General features: G+C 52.6%; 1 protein-coding gene across 1 annotated transcript; it reads left to right on the top strand.

Moving 5' to 3' along the window:
* Positions 1-8,208: 8,208 nt before the first annotated feature.
* On the top strand, positions 8,209-22,530 carry Rbbp8nl (RBBP8 N-terminal like). The gene is made up of 14 exons (XM_021194891.2): positions 8,209-8,311; positions 13,217-13,351; positions 14,777-14,819; positions 15,875-15,970; positions 16,236-16,348; positions 16,705-16,777; positions 16,917-17,059; positions 17,154-17,236; positions 17,437-17,600; positions 18,617-19,328; positions 20,060-20,186; positions 20,512-20,582; positions 20,674-20,791; positions 22,409-22,530. The coding sequence occupies exons 2-14, from the start codon at positions 13,291-13,293 to the stop codon at positions 22,528-22,530; spliced, it is 1,926 nt and encodes a 641-aa protein (XP_021050550.2). The 5' UTR covers positions 8,209-8,311; positions 13,217-13,290.
* The last annotated feature ends 460 nt before the right edge of the window (positions 22,531-22,990 follow it).

Genomic DNA, 22,990 nt, shown 5'->3' with positions numbered 1-22,990 from the left:
GGGCTCTGAGGCACAGCTAGGCACAGAGGAGATGGGTCACGTCCCACTCTCGGCCTGGAAAATGGAGGTTTTTCCCATCCGTACACTCAGGGCCTCCTCACATGTAGCCGCTGTTCCCATGGACTGGCCTGTGTCCCTGAAGACTCACTGCCCTCTCCTCCAGGAGACACTGTCCACCTAGGTTATCCTCCAGGAAGGCCGTAGAGTCCTCCAATCTTGCAGGACCTGAACCCCACAGCCCTGCCCTTTACCAGCTTCTGCTGATAGACACAGAGGGGACAGCATCCCTGGAGGACCCACTGCATGTGACATCTCAAGCATCTAGTTCCTAATTGTAACTGATAGGAGAGCCAGCCAGGCTGAGGCAGGACTGACTCCAAGTTCAAGGCTGGACCTAGAAATGTAGCTCAGTGGTTGAGCACTCAGCCTAGGGTGTGAGAGTCTCTAGGGTCCATCCCAATACCACCCAAACCAAAAACCAAATTAAACAAATGAGGCCAACTCAGACAACTTAACAAGATTCTATCGTAAAACGAGAAGAGACCTAGGGGTGTATCTCAGTAGTTGTTTGACATGTACAAGGTTCTGGGTTCAATCCCCAGAACCATAATAATAATAATAATAGTAATAATAATAATAATAATAATAGAAAAAATAGTTTTATTTGCAAGTTTTTATAATTCGTTTACTTAATGTGTGTGGCTGTTTTCACTGCATGTGTACTTGTGTGCCATGTGTGTGCCTGGTAATCACAGGGGACAAGGGACTAGAGTTACAGGTGGTTGTACAAGAGCAACCAAGAGAGTGCTAGGAATTGAACCCAGGGAAAGGCACCCTGTGTCCTAACTGCTGAGCCATTTGTCCAGACCATAAGTTTTAATTTAAAAAAAAAAAAAATGAGGGCTGGAGAGATGGCTCAGTGGTTAAGAGCATTGACTGCTCTTCCAAAGGTCGTGAGTTCAAATCCCATCAAATCATGTTGTTCATGATGGCTCACAACCATCCATAATGAGATCTGATGCCCTCTTCTGGGGTGTCTGAAGACAGCTACAGAGACTGAGTGGGGCCGGAGTGAGAAGAAAGTGTCTGAAGACAGCTACAGTGTACTTACATATAATAAATAAACAAATCTTTAAAAAAAAAAAAAAAAAAGGAAAGAAAGGGGGAGTCTGGTGAGGATCAACCTCACACACAGCTACCCCACATGGCCCCTCTTACACCACCCCCAAGAGTAAAGGGATATGTTGTATGCACAAGGGTTTATATAGGCTTGGCTCAGGGAGTAGCACTATTAGAGAGTATAGCCTTGTTGGAGTAGGTGTGTCACTTTGGGTGTCTTTCAGACCCTCATTCTAGCTGCCTGAAAGCCCATATTCTGCTAGCAGCCTTCAGATGAAGATGTAGAGCTCTCAGCACCTTCTGCACCATGCCTGCCTAGATGCTGCCATGCTCCTGCCTTGATGGTGATAGACTGAATCTCTGAACTTGTAAGCCCGTCCCAATTAAATGTTGTCCTTTATAAGACTTGCCTTGGTCATGGTGTCTGTTCACAGCAGTAAAACCCTAACTACGACAGTAACCGAGTATCTTCTAGTTTCCTTTGTGTTAAGGGAAGAAAGGGCTTATTTAGTTTATACTTCCAGGTCACAGTCTATCCTTGAGGGAAATCAGAGCAAGAACTTGAAGCAAAAACCATGAAAGGATGTTGCTTGCTCTCTCATTCACGCGTTCATGATAGCTGTCATACAAACAGCCCAGGACCAGTCGGGCGTGCTGGCGCATGCTTTTAATCCCAGCACTTGGGANGCAGAGGCAGGNGGATTTCTGAGTTTGAGGCCAGCCTGGTCTACAAAGTGAGTTCCAGGACAGCCAGGGCTATACAGAGAAACCCTGTCTCGAAAACAAAAAAAACAAAACAAAACAAAACAAAACAAAAAAAAAACAAAACAGCCCAGGACCGCCTTCCCAGTTCACGGTGCCACCTACAATAATCTGATATTTCCTATATAATCAAGAAAGTCCCCCATAGGCTAATCTGATTTAGGCAACCTCTCAATTGAGGATTCCTTCTCGGTTGGCTCTAGGCTCTGTCACTGACAATTCAAACTATCGAGGACTGTGTACATGAACAGGATACACGGGTAAGAGGGGGTGGTATGTATGCACCCACACACACAGCATGTGCACTAGAGTGAGACCTTGTGCTCTGTTAGAACTGAAACTTTGCCCCAACACTGCCCAACATTGTATCCTAGAACCAGCCATCCCTTGAAACACGGGTGGATAGATGGATGCGTGGATAGGTTCATGAATTGATGTGAGGTGTCTAGAGCCTGCTCAGATCTTGGGTGGACATTGTAAAATATGGAAGAGGCCTTAAGGATATACTCTGCTCCTTTCCAAAGGATAGGAGGCACTGTGGAGCCTCCAGGGGCTGACCTCTCTGGCTCCAGCTTATGGCCCGGAATATGGAAAGGAACAAGGAGTAAGAGGCTATGGGTTAGGGGTTCCTACACACCCTTTCCAATGCAAAAGACCCCCGAGACATCGTAAATCTCACCCTTTCTCAGAACAGCAAGCAAAGCCTCTTCAAGTCCCAAGGCAGTGAGGAGAGCTTGGCCTCCTGGACCAGCCCACTTCTAAGAAGGCTTCCTTCAGGCCTTACCGCCACTGCAACTTCCGGCTCCACAGTATCTTCCCGCTCCACAGGTTTCAGGTTTTGCTCAAGGTCACCCAGGAAGGGTGAAGGGTCTGGTGAGGTTTCCACTAGCCTGGGTGCTCAGAGAAGATTGGCACTTCATACAGGCACCGGAGGAGTTCATGTTAACAACTGAGCAGGTCATGCTGGTTGGTCTTAGGTCAGCCTGACACACAAACTAGAGTTATCTGAAAGGAGAGAACTTAAATTGAGAAAATGCCCCCATAAAATCTGGCTGTAAGGCATTTTTAATTACTTATTGATGGGAGAGGGCCCAGCCCATTGTGGATGGTTCTATTCCTGGGCTAGTGGTCCTGGCCTCTATAAGAAAGCAGGCTGAGAAAGCCAGGGGAAGCAAGCTAGTAAGTAGCACCCTCCATGACTTCTGCCTCAGCTTCTGCCTCCAGGTTCCTGTCCTGCTTGAGTTCCTGTCCTGACTTCCATCAGTGATGAAGAGTGATATGGAAGTGTGAGCCAAATAAGCCCTTCCCTTGGGGCTGGAGGGATGGCTCAGTAGTTAAGAGCACTGACTGCCCTTCCAGAGGTCCTGAGTTCAATTCCCAGCAACCACATGGTGGCTCACAACCATCTGTAATGGGATCGGATGCCCTCTTCTGATGTTTCTGAAGAGAGTGACAGTGTACTTATACATAAGATAAATAAATAAATCTAAAAACAAACAAACAAACAAACCTTTCCTCCCCAACTTGCTTTTTGGTCATGGCATCTCATCACAGCAATAGAAACCCTAACTAAGACAGCCATGATGTTAGAGACCTCATCAGCCACATAGTCAACTAGGCTGGACATCAAATGGCCTCTGCCCTGAAGGTTACCGAGAGGAGCTGAGCCTTAAATAGCTCTGGGTCACTGAGAAGAGGGAGAGGGTCTGGTGGGACTAGCAGTACACCTACCAGCTCCGAAGCTCTCCGAAACAAGCCTCACCCACTCAGAGGCTACAGGATCTGCTCCACCTCCACCGCCTCTGGTGGGCCCCAGGCCAGCAGCTCCAGGCAGACTGGGAGTCAAGGAGAGGGAAGTAAGTTTGACAGAAGGCCTGAGTGAGCAGTAAGACTAGAACCAGAGTCCTAGGCCTGGCCCTGCCTTGCGGCATGTGAGCTGTGGATGTCCCTTCAGATGGTCCCACCATTCATTCCAGGGCCCCCCTCACCTAAGGGAGGGTTCTTGGATAAGGCACTTCACTTCTTTGACCTCAGTTTCCCCACCTGTAAATCATAAAAGGTTTATGGGGGAAATCACTCGGCCTTCAGCAAAGCAGCAAAGCCGGACCAAGGCAGTTGTTAGCATCACTGTCACCATGGCAACCATTCCAGCAAAGCTGGTGAGGACAGAGGGTACCACGCTGACGCCCTCCAAAACACAGTCCAAACATGACCACAGGAGAAGGGGTCAAAGGTCCCTTGGTGGTGTTAGGATCCGGATGGATGTCACCAGTAGGTGAGGTGGGCGGCTGAATATATGCAATTCTGTGTCCTGTCCCTAAGTACCCCACCCTTAGTTGCTAACAATGCCACAGATGATGTTGGCTCAGGTATAACAAAGACCACTAGAGGGAGGAAGTCTGGGTGGAGGAGGCTGTGTTTGCTAAGACCTTAACACTACTCTAAAATGTAGCTCTATATGTCAGGGTTTCATGTATGCTAAGCTGGTCTCAAACTTTCTATGTAATCAAGAATGACCCCCAGTTTCTTTTTTTTTCTTTTGTTTTTCTTTTGTTTTGTTTTGTTTTGTTTTGTTTTGTTTTCGAGACAGAGTTTCTCTGTATAGCCCTGGCTGTCCTGGAACTCACTCTGTAGACCAGGCTGGCCTCAAATTCAGAAATCCACCTGCCTCTGCCTCCCTAGTGCTGGGATTAAAGGCGTGCGCCACCACGCCCGGCCTTTTATTAATTTGTTTGTTTGTTTGCTTTTCAATACAGGGTTTCTCTGTGCACTCCTAGCTGTCCTGGAACTCACTCTGTAGACCAGGCTGACCTCAAACTGGCCTCAAACTCATGGAGGCTTGCACCACTACACTTGGTTTTCCATAGTGCTGGGCATTAAGCCAGGGCTTTGTGGATGACTTACATACAGGCACTCTACAACTGAGCTTTGTACGCCCAGCTCCTCTGTTTGTTTGTTTTTTTTTAAGAGCTGGGAATGTAGCTTTAGTGGTGGACCAATGTAGGGAAACCCTGCTGGTCGAAGTTTGACATTACTGGACAGCTCTGAGCTCGGTGTAAAATGTCAGACCCCCTTTGTTGGCTGGGCTTCTGGGCTTCTTCTTCTCTGGAGGATCCGGGACACCACCTGAGGAATGTCGTGCAGTCCTACACCTGGGATTCCTGGAATGCCTCCCCATGCTAATGAGGCACCTTAATGCCTTAGTCTTCACTCAATGACCTTTGACCACACTGAATACTCTCACCCCCTTTCCCAAAACTATATAACCCTCCTCTCACCCCCAAATTAAGTGCATGGGTACATGCCCACCCCAATAAAGAAATATGCAGGAGCTAAGGTCGTCTCAGAGAGCTGTTTCATTGAAAATCTCAGAGAAGGTCTTTGCCTGAAAGAGCTGTAAAGTTAAGAACCCAGGAAAAGACCTTTTCTCCTCCCCACCCCTACCCCCACCTATTACCCCCACCACACCACCCCCTACCCCCACCCCCTACACCACCACCACCACCATGCCCTACTCCCACCCCCTACTCCCCACCCTCTACCCCTACCACCCACACCCACACCCCTCCCCCACACCCCTCCATCCCACCCACCACCTCACTCCCAGCCAGATCAGGATCCTGCCTGGTCCAGACTCCACTTCATCCTTCCAGCCCATTGTGCTGCATTTGGACATGCTGAGAGGAAGAAAACAGAGGACGCAGAACCACAGACGAGCATGTATAAAGCCCTGGATTCTACCCCCAACACAATAAAAAAAAAAAAATCAGCCATTAAAATACATGTATAAGGCCCTGAATTCTACCCCCAACACAATTTTTTTTTAAAAAAAAATCAGCCATTAAAATACAGTTGTATTAAACTAAGCCAATAGTGTTTAATTACAGAATGAATATGCCCAGATGAGTCCACATAAAACCACAACCAAGAACCTGACAGTCCCATCACCCAAGAAGCCAGTTCCTGGGCCACTCCTCCAAGGAAATCCTGTTCTCTACCACCTTGTCTGCACTTACTCATGTGGAGCAGAGGCATGGACATCAGAACCCTTGCCTCTGGATCAGCAAGGAGTTTTCCATTTCAGAGCTTGGCTCCGTTGTTTATTCCCTGGCCAGCCCAGTTGGGATTGGTTATAAATAAATACAGCTGCCGGGACATCAGCCTGGCTGCTGGGCTGCAGAGCCAGTGTGCGTGGACTGACCTCTGAGAAAGCAGTCTCTGCTAAGTTACTGACTGGTTAGCGCTGGTTAGAACCACTTCCCTGTCTATCCATCCAGCCCCAAGCAGGGTCTCACAGCTGAGTGCCTACTGAGGTAGACCCTGGCAAAAGCTTTAGCTGCAACCTCACCTCAGGGTTCCTTCTGAGCTGCCTACAAAGCATACTGTGCAGACAAATCCCTGGCCTGGAGAGATTGTGTCCCAAGTCACAGAAGAGTTAGGATTCAACTGGCTGGGGCAGGACCTGGGGACCAAGGAAGCGGGACAGAATTGCAGGGTCCAAACTTCAGCTCTGGTCCAAAGATAAGCCTACGCTGCTGGCACGAAGCATGTGGCTTTTCCTCCCCACAGAGAATTCACCAGACCTGTGTACACACACCCAGGCATACACACACAGTCCCAAAACATGCACACACAGCCTCCAGACACGCACATACAACCTCTAGGCATGCACACACAGCCCCCAGGAATGTATGTACAGTCCCCTAGACATGTACACAAAGCCTCTAGCCTGTAGACCCTGCCACACACACCAGAAAAAGTCCATACACATAGCACAACATAGCACCTGTCGAATAGTCACGAGCTGAGGAACTACAGCCAGTCACTTTCAAATGCCAAGACGTGTGCACCAGACCTGGCTTAGCCAGAGGCAGAGGGGGGCGGAGCTCTCTGCTGTCTAAGAGCACTGGTGCTGTTCGTGGGGCTCTGTCCTTTATGGCCTTATTGCCACCCAAGTCCACAAATACTACAGCCTCGGTGTTAAGAAGTCAACATATGGGAGGGGGTACTTCAGACATTAGCCAGAAGCAAGCAGAGCATCTGTCTACTTGCACACAAGTTCTCTTTCTCCAGACAGCAGGCTGAGCCCACAGGGAACATGCCCTCTCCCTCCTGTGGAACCCATGCAATGAACAGAAGCACACATGCCGAGCAGGCAGACACCTCTCACAAAGGTCCAGACAGAAGGTAAAGAACATGCATGTGTCTCTAGTGCTCTGTGGCCTAAAACCTTCCCTTCCTGGAGCCTAGACGGCCGACCATTCTCACCCCAAGCTCAGGACCAGCTGCCCGCAGCAGGAAGTCTTCTATCCTTCAAGACCCAAGACTTCCTCCTCTCCCAGTCCACGTGGTTGCTCTGACAGACCCTCATTACCTACCTACTGTGCCTCCATGTGCAGGGGAGCCTGCTTGCTTCTGGGCGGAGTCAGACAAGCTGAAGTAAGGGATGTTGAAAGGTATGTGAGCAAGAGGGAAGGGGGCAGGGCTGTGGGCATCGATGGCCTCAGAGGACACTGTTTCCTGCAGGAGTGCAGCCACCACGATGTCACTGTCCAGAAGGAAAAAGGCATGACATCACAGGACCTGGCCTGTCTAGCACCTTGAGCCAAGCTACCTCACACCAAGCCAGCCCCCGCCCCATGTGTCACGCCAGGGTTCTTTCTACCTGTGGGGGCATCCTGAAACCCAGAGATGCCCATCCACTGTGATACCCACAACCTGAGGCTTAGCCCCTGACCACCTCTACCATGAGCAGAAGCCAGCTGTCTGTCTCAGGGAGGCCACAGGGGTACTGCAGAGCCCCAGATCCAGTGAGGTCTCTAAATAGTAGTCTCCAGAGGCTCACCCTGGGTGTTTTGTTTTGTTTTGTTTTGTTTAATCTACAAAGTCAGGATGATTGAACTGTATCTATCCAATGTCATTCTGGCCACAGACCAGAAAACCAAGGTTAGACACAAAAACTTCACCTGCCCAAGGTCAGCCCAAGGCAAGCTGGATGTAGATAGCATGAGGGTCCTCTAAACATCTGTCCCTCGAGTGACAAGGCCAACAGCATCTCCCCTTCCTTCATAAAGGCCCACACAGCCTGCCTGTGCTCTGGGCTAGCCAGTACTCCTGTCCACAGTCGCACAGGATGCTCCGGAGATAGTCAAGCTGAGGCACCCAGGCGGCTCGGATTAGGGAGAAACAATTCAGCTCTATGCACATGGCCAGCCGGTTCTTCCACTCTCCCGGAGATGGCCAGACCAGTCTGGCGGCTTTAGTCAGTCCCTGCCTCCTTGCAGCTCCCGGCTGGGAGAATCGGAAACCTGTCGGGCGGGTTTGGTCAAAATTCTGTCTTGCAAGTTCATACTGCTCGCTCCTATCTCTCCCAGGTGGGGATCACTGAGGACCGAGGCCCCTGGAGGTCCAAGGCTGGCCAAGTGGCCATGTGAGTACACGGTTACAGCAGACAGGGCCCTTCCAGGAGCTGGGTGGACTGGAGTGGTTGGGGAGCTCACCATGGGGGCTAGAGACCCAGCTCAGGCTTCTGAGCAGGAGGCCGGAGACAGGAAGCATAAAGCCTGGGAGGCGGGAGGCAGGGACAGGCCGGCTGGCCTGCCTCCACTGTGTGTGGTATGGAGGATTACCTGATGCCTGGTCCTGGAGACCAAGCAAAGAGGAGAAAGACTCGAGGATTTCTGGGCAGCGATTTGGGTGCAGCAAAAGCAAAGCCTGGTGTGACACTGTGGCCCCCATCTCTGCAAGGGGTTTCAGGACCTAGAAATAGGCTGGTGGCCTGTGTCTTGGATCACTCACTGTCCACTTCCTTGTGGGTCCGGAGACTTTGCAGCCATGGAAAAGAAGGGAGCGCAAGGCCGGGTCCAGCCACCCATAGCTCAGAGCTTGCCCGGGGACATTGTCAGGCCCTAAGATTGAGGCAGTGGATGAAATACTTAAGCAGGCATTGGGCGACAGTAGGATCAATCAATCACTAGCCTATTCTGTCCCCCGCCCCCAGGCCTGGAAGGCTGGAGTCAGGTTGCAGGGCCCTCTGTTACCTGACCTGTTACCTAAGCTGCCTTATTCTTTTACTTGTGCCCGGTGTGCGCACAAGCATTGGGCATGCAAATGTCCGTGCCCACTTGCCTGTGTGTACACAGCCATCCCTAACCCCATGCAAGGGGTGTGTGTGGCGGGGGGGAATGGGCTGAAGTCGTGCAAAGGCGTTTGCTTTGGGCTCAATGTGGACTCAGATGTGGGTTTCTCAAACTGAAAGCGTTGCTCTGTCTGTGGTGGCTGCCTGTCTATCGGGGCCTATGTGTCAGAGAGATCCAAAGCCACCAAGAAAGCGTCTCTTGGTAAAGCCCACGACCCGACTGACCAAAGCGGTTGCCAGGAGGTCTTTTTGTGTCTAGGCCATATCTCGTGTGAGCTGGTGATTGTAGATAGATAACATTTCTGATCTCAAGTCTCTATCAAATAGGCGCTGCCATGGGTGACCATGGTAAGATGTGGGAACACATGGCTTAGAAGTACTCTGTTCCCTGTCTGACCCTCTGGAGCACACACGGAAGCTCCCACTACATACCAGGCTCCTCCTGGCTCCCCAGTCACCACTACCAGATTTACGAATGGGAAAACCAAGGCACAACCACACAAGTAGCTTGTCCGAAGCCACTGTGGGATGCTTTGTCCATCACAGCAGCATCCCACACAGAGAATGAGATGAGATGGACCAGCTAGACTCTGGTTCAAATCCAACTTCTGCCTTCTTGCCTCTGGTCTGCCCCATGTCTGCAAGCTGATTCCATAGCATGAGATGCTCAATACTTCCTCCGAGGTCAAGTGGGCTCCAACTGTGTTCTGGTGGTGTTGCTTGGCCCTGCCAAGGTAGTCCAAGTAACAGCTTGGCTTCCTTGGCTAAACGCTGGGATGATGTTAGCTTGCCTGAGCCAGAAAATCCCTAGTGAAATACAGATACAGAGGTACAGTGTGCAACAGCAACTGCCGCTGTTACCACCACCGTGGTCAGAGCTGATTTTTGTGGCTAGGTATATATCAGATGAATAGACCATCAGCCCATCCTTAAAGACACAAAACCAGGTCTGCTGAAGAGTCCTCATCCCTTGAGGGCCTGATATAAGAAGGGGGGCAAGGCATTAAGGACAGCCAGACAGGGTGACTGTCATCGGCCTCCTCTGACTTAGCACTCCTGAGAGGGAATGAAGCCAGCTACCATTACCCACCAGTGACATGGCCAAGCAGCAGGAGGAGTCCAGGGGTTCCAGCTGCCCCAGAGAACAACACCCAGATATGGCCACTGACCTACCACTTGGGCTTTGCCACTGGGCCAGATGACACTGTCTTATTGGGAGCTACAGCTGGGGCCATGAGTCTTTATCTACAGGGAATGGATGGCACCTTCCCTGAGAATGGTCACCAAGACCCATGGACTAGTAAGCACTTTGTGACCTCTGTTGATGACAGGCCTCTTCTCTGAACTCGGGGATGGATCTGACTTCCTACAAAAGGTCTTTTTGTGAGATTCAGGTTGTTCATAATGAGGGTGGGCACTGTTAGCTGCCAGGGGTCTATATGTGAGGGAGATAAGAGGTTCAGGATTCCCTCTGTCACACACAGAATATGTGCCACCTACCTTCTTCCTGGAACATTTAATACTGGTGGGAACTCACAGAAAACTCAGTATAAGACAGGGTGCATTATTACCCCCAGATGAGGAAACATGGGCTCAGGGGGTAAAGCAACTGACCCAAGACTAGGAAGGACAAGAAGCACATTCAAAGCCCAGGCTAACACTCTGGGCTGAGGTAGTAGCTCTCCTCAGGGACATCAGCCTGCTGATTGGCTATGGAAAGTCCCTGCCTGTTCTCAGAGGCCACTCAAGGGGAGATGTGAGGGGCAAGTAAAGAGTCTGAGGTTCGGGTGGGGCTCCTTGGAGGCAGGTGAGACTGAGGAGCAGGTGGGGACCCTGAGAAGCAGGTGGGAGCTCTACAGAACATATAGGGGCCCCATTGAACAGGTGTGGGGGGATCTGAGGTTCAGGTAGAACTCCTGAGAGGGGAGTAAGAGCCCTTGCAGTACTGGAGGCCTCACGAGACACATGGGTGCCCTAGGAGGTAGATGGGGACCCAGAGTTGCAAATAGGAGCCCTTGAGACATGTAAGGATCCTTGGAGCATGTGAGGGACTGGGAGGGGCGGGGGAACGGGAGGGAACCTGAGGTTCAAGTACACGTCCTGGGAGGCAGGCAGAGCTTACTGTGTGCCTTCCCCGTGAGGACCTGTGACAGAAGGCTTCTGCTGTCCCTCGGGCTTCCTCGCTGTGCTCTCCTAGGCTCTGACAGGGGAAGCGCTCAGCTTAGGGACATGCTCTATTTGGTTCCGGGGAACTGCACTGAGTTGGTCTGAGGAGCACTCAACCTGTCCACACAGAAGCCATACCTCACATCCAGCCTCCTTCCTCTGGGAAGCTTTGGCTCCTCACAGACGAAGGGAGGCACAGTAGGCCTGAAGGTCTGTGTAGGTGGCAGCTGCTCCCAACTTTGTGCTTGCCTCCTCAACTGCCCAGGGAGCAGCAGCAAGTGGAGCAGAGGCTAATCCAGCAATCTCGTCCTTCTAGCCCCTCCTTCCCGAGAATGCAGTGTCTCACAGACCTTCCGGCCTGGATGTGAGAGTGAGGGGTCCCCTTACCCCTTACCCCTTTCCTGGGACCCTAAGGCACAGAGTTCGAGTCCCAGCTCACTCCCATCACCTCGCAGGTCCAAACCCTCACGCTCTCCTGGGTATCACCCTTCTTCTGGATTTAAGATGGCAGCAAGACTTACTCTTGTAGGCTTGGTCCCCTTCACAGCTCCCTACACCTGGACGCAAAACACAGCCTTGACTTCTGAAAGAACCCACACTCACCTGCAGAGTTCCCTTCATTCCCAAGCTGCTGGTCACCTTTACTAGCCTAGACTCACAGAGCCTCCATTTCTTTTCCCTGCCTAAACCCCCAACACTCCAGACTGGTGGGAGCTAGACCCAGGCACGGTAGGGTCTGCTTCATCTGAGTCATGTGTATCTGCTGTCTGCTTACAGCACTGTTACCCAATATGCAACAGGACAACCGTGCTTGGTCTTGTCACGGCCATGGGTCCCTGGATAGATGTATGTGCCGTCTACATCTGAGGGAACTAAACCAGTGGACAGCAGAAAATGCAGGATTACCCCCCAGGACCTTGAGAGTCACAGCCAAGTCATGTGCGTAAAGATGGGCCGCAATGCACAAAGAAGGCAGCATATGGACCCAGCTCCCACATAGGCCTCTCCCAAGCCTACAGGCACCTCAGGATCCCTTACAAGTGTTGCTTCAGTCCATAGAGCAGGAGCTGGGAGCCTGGGAAGAGCCACCCGTTGGGCAAGTCTGGGTGGAATTACAGGTGTCTCGGCTCAGCCCCTTCCTAGCCCTGTTTGTCCCAGCCAGCTGGTTTCACCCTCTGGGCCTTTAGCAAGGTAGAGCCTACACAGATGAGCATACAGGCCCAATGGAAAACATCCCAGGCTCACACTGGGTGAATGAGCAAGGTCTGAGTTCAAATCTACTACCCCCGACCCCCAGTGAAAAAGATGGAGACGAAATCTCTTTGAACCTTAGTTCTCCCACTAGGACAGAAATCCCTTGAGATGTTTTGAAAATTAGATGATTCTGTTGAAAGTGATAACTGTATTGAAATCAGGAGAGGAAAAGGGCAGCTGGAGCTCCATAACCTAAGACTGGGGCCCTCAGCCTCTGGCCCTCAGCCTTGGGGTGATTAGTTAACCCACAAGGACATCCCTCATTAAGATGAGTCTCAGCTGCCAGTCTCCCAATTCTTCATTCCCACACCACTCACCCACCAAACACAGAGCCACCAACTGTCACCTCTACCACTGTAGCCAGCTATGGGGCAATTGAACCCCAGGTGAGTCTGTAAAACCAGTCTGGGAGCTCATTTCCCTCCTGGTTTCTCTCCTCGGACCATAGGTGTAGATGTCTTTGCTCAGTGAGTTCCTGTGGCCACCAGAGCCACCGTGTGAAATGGAATCCATGATACTTCAGGATCCCCAGCTGTCCCTTTTCCCCAACCCTAGCCCAGCCTCCAGAAGCCAAGGCTTATACCCAATTCTCTGACGCCACGCACATTCTAGTATTAATCATTTCAGTCCCAGCCTTTAGCCATTCACTCTCTGCCTCGCCCCCAGACAGTCCCTCACAGTGAGCAGATGTGCCCCACGTGTGTGTGTAAAGTTTACATACTTTCCAGCCCATAGCCCCTACCTAAACCAACCCTCTTCCCACTCCCCTCTCTGCAGGCTGGACACAGAAGGGCAGTAGAGGTCCCAGGCCTCCTCACAGTTAGTGCAAAGTGGCCAGCGCACAAGGAGTCATGGATAGCTTCATGGAGTCGCTGAACAGGCTGAAGGAGGCCCATGAGAAGGAGGTCCTGGGTGAGTGAACAGTGGGGAAGGAAGGCGCCACTGCGCTCATAGGAAGTTGGTCTTGGGGGTCTTAGCCTGTCAGGGAACTTCCGAGTATCTTCTCTAACGGGCAGTGAGTCTGTCTGGAGAACAAACTCTGACCTGAGAACACTAGCTGCAGTGTTCGGATGCCCAGCCTGGACCGCCCTACCCAGAATATCTTCAGACCATACCCTATGGTATGGATCAGGAGAGGGGCATATTGACGGGTCACTGTCCATACCTCATGACCACAAGCTACATCCAGCCCCCAAGCATGTCCCTGCTGTGTCCTCTCAGAAGACTGGCAGGTCTAACCTAATAGCTCATAACCCAGAGGGAGAGGGTCCTAAGGCCAAGTGTCTCTGACGCTGAACAGACACCACACACACACACACACACACACACACACACACACACACACACTGGTCAGAGTTCCCTTGACCCACTTCACCGAGGAGATTACAGTTCAGACCTTGGAGGCCTTTTGGAAAGGGCCACGTGAAGGTCAAAGAAGCCAGACACCCCCCAAGCCCCAGGGAAGAAGTCACTCAGAATCCCTGGGCCTACCCGGGTCGGGATCAGCCTCACTGGCTCCCAGAGAACTGTGTCAGTGAGAGAGGGTCTCGTGGGACTTGCTCTGAAAGCCTGTGGATCACACAGCTAGTGTTATGGGAAATGTTCCAGAAGCAACAGAAAGAAAAAAAAAATGCCTACTGGGTGCACTTGGGGATTCAAGCGAAGGTTAATAGGATTCGAGCTTGAGAGACTTGGAGTCAGCACTGACCAAGAGGAGACTAGGCCACTCCCTAACAGAGGAGTGGACCTTTTTTGGCAGTTGGTTTGGGCTGGCAGACAACCCTCATTATACCTAATGGACTTGGCTGGGTACACGGGAACTCAGGGAGGGGCAGAGGTTTCTGAACCCCAGGGGCTAAGAACTTGTAGTTGCTGAGAGAGTAGATGGCTAGCCCCACCCCCAGAGATTATGTTGATTTGAGAACTGAATAGAACCTAACTAGTAGGGAAAGACAGGTACCAGATCTACCCAACAGACAGGTCCAGGAGAAGTTAAGGGTGTATGTAGCTTCCCTTCCCTACCCCTCAAAAAGTAGCCCCTCTTGGATACTCTGCCCCTCCCAGACGGCTAGCCACTTCTAGAATCAACCTCTAATCAGATGCTGAGGTAGAGTCCCAGGCCACAGTTCAGGAAACCAGGACATCTGGAAAGAGTTGTAGATGGAGTGTCCTCTCCACGCCTTTCCCAGGGGGCTGCTTCCAAGAGTCAGGCAGATATCAGGGGTCTGGAGATGCTAACTGGGGCAAGAGTTTCCACGGCCTGCCTCAGCCCTACCCCTGCTGTGAGGGGACAGCTGGGCCGGGCCTGACTTGCACCTTCTCTGTCCTCTCTGTCAGGCCTGCAGAACAAGCTTCTAGAACTGAACTCAGAACGGTGCCGGTGAGTCAGCCCAGCCCAGCCAGAGGAGCAGATGGGAGGGCAGCTACTCCCACAAGCCATGGTCACCAACACTGCCCATGAGGTCCCCGCGTCCCTGAATGAAGAAGGGAAACTTAGCCTTAGCATGGCAGGGAGGGGGCAGAGAGTCCCTTGGCCAAGGTGACATACTATTCATGTGACAGACCATTGAGACATCAGTCCCAATCGGTCTGATGTGGCCCTCCACTTGGGGACCAAGGGAGACTACAGCAGCAATGACATTACTTGTGAGGTCCAACACGTGACCTCGATTGCTGTGGTTGACCTGCATGTCACCCTCCTGTGTCCCATCTCTGACTAGACCAGTGGTTCTCAAGCTTCCAAATGCTGCAACCCTTTAATAGAATTCCTCATTTTGAGGTGACCCCCAACCATAAACTTTTTTTTTTTTTTTTTTTTTGGTTTTTCAAGACAGGGTTTCTCTGTGTAACACTGGCTGTCCTGGAACTCACATTGTAGACCAAGCTGGGCTCGAACTCAGAAATCCGCCTGCCTCTGCCTCCCAAGTGCTGGGACTAAAGGCGTGCGCCACCCCCCTCCCCTGCTCATAAACTTATTTTTGTTGCTACTTCATAACTGTAATTTTGTTACTGTTGTGGATTATAATGTAATTACCTGTGTTTTCCAATGGTCTTAGGAGACCCGTGTGAAAGGGTTGTTCAACACCCCAAAGGGGTCGTAACCCACAGGTTAAGAGTAGCTGAACTAGGGCGTGGTGGCGCACGCCTTTAATCCCAGCACTTGGGAGGCAGAAGCAGGTGGATTTCTGAGTTCGAGGCCAGCCTGGTCTACAGAGTGAGTTCCAGGACAGCCAGGTCTACACAGAGAAACCCTGTCTCAAAACAAACAAACAAACAGAGTGGCTGAACTAGACCAAGGTTCATACGTGCCATAGCTAAGGTAACACAAAGACAAGACTAGACAGGTCCCCACAGGGAGCTGCCAGGGAGGAGCACCAAACCCAGGCCACACTGGGCACCACGACCAGCAACCCACCTCAGCTGTTTGCCAAACAGAGATGCACAGAGAGTAGAGGAGCTCTTTGCCAAGAATCACCAGCTCCGGGAGCAGCAGAAGGCACTGAAGGAGAACCTGCGGGTGCTGGAGAACAGGTGAGGGAGCTCCTTCCAGAGCCAACCTGAGCACCTTTAGCACAGACCAAACCAGACAGAGTCTCCACTGCAGGACTTTGCAGAACCTTAAGAGAGCCTCCTTTGCAAGATCCCTTTCCAAACACAATGACAGTGGCTGCTGAGCCCTCAGCAGGAGGCAGGCCTGGGGGTCCATGGATCACAGTTGGGAAGGGCAAGACCCATCCTAGTAACGAGGCAGAAGGATCCAGAGTGTCTGCCTCAGCGTGGCTTCTCCTGTCCCTAGGCTGCGGGCTGGCTTGTGCGATCGATGCGTGGTCACCCAGGAGTTGGCCAGGAAGAAGCAGCTGGAACTGGAAAGCGCACACCTGCAGAGCCTGCAGCATCTCTGCATCCTCAGTGAGCCACACCCACAGTCCAGGGTCCCCAGGGCCAGCCCAGCCCACATAGAGCCACTGGGAAAGAAAGATGTGATATACTCTGGTTCCCAGACACATGGGAAGAGGCCCCTGGTGGCCTGTGTCTCTTCTAGGCCGGGGCATCCCCACTAACCTGACCTTCCTGGGGGGAGCTCTAGGCATAAGCTGGGGTATAGGTTTCATCCATTCTGCAAACCTCAGACTGGGGCTTACTTAACACTATCCCTCCTGCAATGTGCCAGGCTAGAGCAAGACAAGGAGGGCTTTCCTGGGACAGAGGGAATCCCTGTCTCCTCCCTGCTCCACCACCACTCTCACTGACAACACTCTTTGCAGCCAATGAGATGAATGGGCTGAGGGAGGAAAACAAGATCCTGAAGGAAGAAGTGAAGCGGCTTCGGAATCTGGGGTGAGTGGGGAGGCATGGGCCCAGACACCTGCTCAGCAGGCCTGCGTCTTCCTAGAACCCTGCCCCGCAGAGTGGCCTGGCTGCCCCAGGCAGGTGCTATTGCATCTGCATCGTCATCATTGGCCCTGTTCCTCTCCAGAGACAAAACCGCACCGCAGGCCTGGGAGGGCACCTCAGAGCCCCCATCACCCTTGCCACTCCCCTCCCCCAGTAGCTGGAAGGGTACCACTGAGAACCCCCCAGGAGCCCCGGAGGAAGTGGAAGAAGAGCAGTCAGGCACAGGTCTGCAGGGTTGGGGGGGGGGAGACTGCAGGGATGGGGAGGGTGGAGACCCAGGGGGGGACCCCACAGCTCCTTGTTACTCCTCCTCCCATAGATAAAGCATCAAGCCACAAGACTTCCCCAGTGGCCAGAGTTTCCCCAGCCGCCAACCTGCCAGAGCCACGGGTCCTAGACATGGTAAGGACGGGCATCCTGACCAACCCCCACACTGTGTGCCTTCCAGGCAAGCGGGCTGGCAATATCATCCCACTGTGAGAGAGATACTCTCTACCAGCTTCCCATCCCCAGGCCACACAGGGATAGTGAGCTTCCCATGAAGTGGGGGAGGCAGGCCTGGGTGAGGTGCCCCGCCATGCTGACCTACCCACCCTGTACAGACCCCACAGTGTATCTCCAACCAACTGCACTCAACGGTAGCCGTGGTGCGGCCTGGCTCCAGGGCCTGCCCACCAGACAGCGGTTCTGCTGATGAGACACCCCCGCCGTCCACGAGAAGCACCCCACCCAGCCCAACGTACGAACATGGTCTCCCTGTGGACAGGTGAGGTGTCACCCCCCACCACAGGGAACAACTCTTTGCTGGCACCCCATAGTAGAGGAACAGTGAGCAGCCTGGGAAGTGCTGCTTAGCATCCCTCCAGGTACCCCACCTCTTCCTGGATTGACTTTTCTAGACATCTGGGTTGGTCCACAGCTCCCACAGCTTCTGAGTGACCAGGCCACGAGGGGGTCAGGACACTGGTATACATACACCTTAGCTAGGACCTCAGAAGACCTATGTAAAGCCTGAGTCTCACTGCCTAGCAGAGCCACTGGGGCTGAGGGATGGACAGGAGGATCAGACACTCCAGGGAGCCAGTGCTCCCTCCACAGGATCTTCTAGTTCACTATCAGTTGCTGTGCTAAACAAAATCTCTGACCAAAAGCAACTTAAGGGAGGACAGGGTTTGTTCAGCTCACAGGTCAAAGTTCATCCTGGAAGGAAGTCAGGGCAGAAATTCAAGCAGGAACTTAAAGACAGGCCTGCTTGCTACTCTGTGCAGCATTACCTCTAGGGGGCGACTCGCTCACAGCTAAGGAAATACAGCAGGCACAACGGAAGAGGGTGCTAGCTAGCTAGCTCTCTTATGCAGACTAAGAGCATCTACCCACCCACCAAGGGCTGGGCTCTCCTACTTCAATTAACAATCAAGACAATCTCCGTGCATTGGCCAAGCACATCTGGGCAGTCCCTCAACTGACACTGTCTTCTGAGGGAGCGCTAGGCTGGATCAAGTGACAGTTAAAGCTAACTAAGACACAGGAGAAGGCCTAGGACCCAGTGTCCCGGCCTTGGATCCTCTTTGGCCAAACTTTCTATACCCGGTGGCCTCCAGAGTCAGGGCCTGAGAGCTTTCCCTCTCCCATAGCCATGTGATGTCAGGTGGCTTGCCTGACCTTCCCGGGCCTCAGCTTTCTGCTCCATGAAGTGACACGCCTTTGTCTTCCCTCTGGGAGCTCACTCAGCCAGTCGCTGCTAGCCAAGGGTCACTAACATCACTCTTCTCTTCCTCCTAGCTTCTTACGGGCCTCCCGGCCATCAGCCATAGCCTATGAGACCCTGAAACACTCCCTTCAGACCGATCGCCTCTGCCTCCTGAACCGACAATTGTCTCTGCGCCTGCAGAGCCCCCACAGTAGCCCCCTGGCTTCTGCTGCAGCTCCCAATAGCCCCCTGCCCCGAGGCCTGAAGGCTAGAGAGGCAGAGGCATGGGAGGAGCCTGGTGCCTTGGTGGGCATGCAGGACCCACGGCTGGAAGGAGCATTACACCTGCTTCTGGTCCAGCAGCATCTGCGGGCACGGGCACGGGCAAGCACTGCCAAGTCGAGGGTCCCATCTGCACCAGAAGAGATGCCATCTTCCCCACCAGCTGGCTCGGATTCTGAGGGCTCTGACAGTGAGGCCCCCAAGCCAGCTCTGAGTACAGAGCCCCAGCCTGATGGATGGCACCCTCAATCCACAGGCCAAGGTAGCTCCCAGAGGAAGGAGACACATGTAGCTGCTCAGGACTGCCCCCCAGACAAGCCTCTGGACCTCTCTGACCGAGGACGGTGTCGGGACATGTCCAAGTCGACTGGCCAGCCTTTGCCACTCAGCCCTACAATTGTCCACACTCCCAGCCCCCAGCTGCCCACCTTGTCCAGACCCCTGGTTCACAGCTCCCATACTCTCAGTAACGGCAGCACAGAGACCAGAGCTCAGGAGTCTGAGGAATACTCTACTCCCAAGGTAAGGATCCCAGCCCTGTCCTCAGCTCTACACGGCTCCACTGTAGGGTAGGTAGTGTTGCACCTCCTTGGGCTACCTTCTTCCCTCTGCCCCACCAGCTGACACCAAAGAGCAGCCTGTCTTGTTCACACTCGGATGGAAAGGACTGAACACCTACTATAGTCTGAAGATTGAGTTGGCTTGGGTATACAGAGAGAGAGAGAAGACAGACAGACACAGATAGACACAGACAGATACACACAGAGAGATAGACAGACAGACAGATACAGAGAGAGAGAGAGAGAGAGAGAGAGAGAGAGAGAGACAGAAACAGAGACAGAGACAGAGACAGAGACAGAGACAGAGACAGGCAGAGAGAGACAGAGAAAGAGAGACAGAGAGAGACAGACAGACAGATACACACAGAGAGACAGACCGAAACAGAGAGATAAACAGACAGAAACAGAGAGGCAGACACAGAGAGAGAGACACACAGAGACAGATACAGAGACAGGCAGAGAAAGACAAAGAGAGACAGAGACAGACAGACACAGAGACAGACAGACAGAAACAAAGAGAAACAGACAGACAAAGACAAAAATAGACAGAGAGAGACAGAAAGACAGACACAGAGACAGACAGACAGAAACAAAGAGAAACAGACAGACAAAGACAAAAATAGACAGAGAGAGACAGAAAGACAGACACAGAGACAGACAGACAGACTCAAACCATTAATTTGCCTCTCCTAGGATACCTCACACCCTCTCCCAGGGATCTGTGTGGGCCTGACCTCTCCTGGAAGGACTGCAGAGGAGGCTGGAGGAAGGCCAAGGCCAGGACCTCGCCTGCAGAGGCCTGACACTGGTGGGACCACAGGTAACATTAGCACTCAGGGCACCAGTCCAGTGGGAAGTGATGTGCAGTGGGAAGGGAGGTGAATGGCAGCCTGCGGGCCTCCAGCGGGGTCTCCCGCACTGTGGATAGAGGCTGTGAGGTCCAGAAGATGATGTTCTAAGGGAAGGCTCCAACTCACAGGGCTGTAGAAGCCAAGCAGGGGGCTACCTAGCAGGTGAACCTAGATTCTGGCAAGATCCCTGGGGCAGCCCCTCTATGTCCTCATCTAATGAGTCATTATTCTTTCTTGTCCTGGGACTGTATGCCCAAGACCGCCAGTCTGGCTGACTTCATTTGTGTCTTTTAGAGCCAAAGAAGGTCAGAGCACAAAGGCCAGAGCTGGAGCAACTGGAAGAGTCGGACACATTAGACACCAAGGTGGGTCCTCAGTCACTCATTCAAGGTAGTCCTGGCGGATGCCCAGCAGGAGAGGGTGTTCTTTGCCCTGAATGTGTCTCCTTCTGCCCAGGCGGGTCTGATTTCTGAGGCAAGTGCTGAGCCAAGCATGCCAGGGATGGGGCATGCTGAAGACCACCGACAGAGTCAGCAACAGAAGAGGAAGCGGGCCTCAGACCTGCAGGACAAAGGTACCTACCTCTGGGAGGGGAAATGGGGCCTGGAATGTGATGAGTGTCTCTAGCCACCTGAAGAATAGCAACTGGGTTCCAGTTGGGGCCTGATAGAAGCCCTGAGCCTCTCCAGGAAAGGTCTCTGTGAATCCTGGCCAAATGACCTCCTTGAGGTAATCCTGGGCCTTAGTTAGCTTCCTTCGCTCAAGAGGACCACCAACACCAGAGCTCCATAAACTGAAGAGTTAAGAGTGTGGCTGAGAGGGGCTGGGGTGCAGCTCAGCTGGCAGAAGGCTTGCCTAGCGTGCATGAGGCTCTGGATCTCACACCTAACACTTCAAGAAATGACATCTTCCACAGAGAACAATGTTTTGTTTTTTGTTCTGATTCGCTCTTTTGTTTGTTCTGAGACAGGGTCTCACTATATAGCCCCGACTGGAACTTGCTCTGTAGTCCAGGCTATCCTCAAATTCACAGATTGGCCTGCCTCTGTCTCCTGAGTGCTGGAATTAAAGGTGTGCACTACCACACCCAGCCACGGGAACAATGTAAATTACATTATGATCCTCAACTGTCACAAGGCCAACCGAGGCAATATGAGCCCCTGTCTCCAAAAGAGAGATGGGGAACTGAGGATAGTTACTACCGTCCCCTGTAAGCAGCTCCCTGGGGCTGGCATCTTGGGGCCCTCTTGTGAACCTCTGGGCAGCCACAGAGGCACATCCAGCTGCCTCTGGGGTATGTGTTCCTTCAGTGTCAGGGTTGCTCACATGTTTGCCCAGGGCGGTACCTTTGAGCTCAACTCTGTCTGATAAGATAGCCGACTCTCAGCCTGGTCCTGGGTAAGAGTGTCAGGGCACTTCCTGCTCCAGTGCACAATGGTGAGTCTTTGAACACCTAAGCTAATATGCATGTACCCTATGTTTGCCCAGGCTACAGCTCAGCAGGCTGGGCTGGGGCCACCACAATAAACCATTGTTGCCGGAAAGGGACTGACCGCAGCCCGTGTTTGCTCCGAGTGGAGGCCAGGGTTTCTGTGTCGTTTCCAAGCACTTCCTGCTATGTATGCATGGGCTGGGGTGTGGTCCACTGAGTTATGGGTGTCTCACCTTCTGCCTTTCACATGGAGTAAGACAGCCAGTGAGAACAGGCTCGTGTCTCGTGAGGGTCACGCTCCCACTTTGCCTAGCAGGATGTCAAACATCCTAGGATTAACTCGAGCCATGCCGAGTGGGAGGGGTTTGTAGCTGTCTCTGCCAGAGGCTTATCACTCTGACCAGCGTGTAGAATCAACACCGCTTGACACATGTGGGGAAAACTGAGGGTCGATGAGTTAATTGGCCCAGAACCATAGACCCAGCATCTCAGAAGGTCCTGGGTGTTAATTGCCCAGACCAGATGCCCACCCCCTGTAGTCATAGTCCCAGCCACACTGGCAGTGAGAGAGACTCTGGGGTTAGGCTCTGTGAGAGAGTTGGCCCTTTGGTTCTCCTCCCGTGCTCCAGCCATTCACTACCTTGTCAGGAACAAGAGTGGCCAACAGACTTCACCAAGTTGCACTTTCCTGAGCCTAGTAGTAGAAAGCCAGAAAAACCGGCTGCTGCCATCTCTATTCTAACTTTATCTTTCCCACAGCTCCCAAGAAGCCATCCCAAGGGAAGAGGAAACCGAAGGAACCCCTGACACTGGCAGAAGGTCCCAGGAGCCCAAGGGAGGACTTCAGCCTCTCCCCCATTAACAGCTATCGGGAGTCCTAACTCTCCAGACTGAGGGACACTGCATTTGTCCAGAGGTAGCTGTCACAGACTGTTGCCTGCACAAGTCAAGCCACACAACTTGAAGATAGCTCGGAACAGTCAATGCACATAAGCTCTGCCTACATCCAGAGGGGCTGGTGAGCCAAGTCTCTTCTCAGGTCCCTGGGCAGCTCCTCCCATCTGAAGGCAGGGCAGGGAATAAGGGAGCCTCAACCTAGCCCTGCTTCTTTTTCTGGGCAACGCCCCCACCTCCAGAGGAGATGTAGGTCCCAGACCCTGAAGACTTTTTCCAGACTAGGAAGGACACTTCAGTCAGTGCAGTCTCAGGCGCCCCCTTGTGGAGTCTTGGCAAATGCAGCCAAGACTAAGAATTAAGAATCAGCCCTGAACCACTGGATCCTGATGGTATTAACGAAACTTAGGGAAATTCCTGTGTATGAAGTTTAAGAGCTGCCATTTC

The sequence above is a fragment of the Mus pahari genome, chromosome 3 (genome assembly GCF_900095145.1).
Source record: "Mus pahari chromosome 3, PAHARI_EIJ_v1.1, whole genome shotgun sequence".
Classification (NCBI taxonomy): Eukaryota; Metazoa; Chordata; class Mammalia; order Rodentia; family Muridae; genus Mus; species Mus pahari.
Note: the sequence above shows the minus strand (reverse complement) of the source record. Positions and strands in the feature narration are given on the sequence as shown.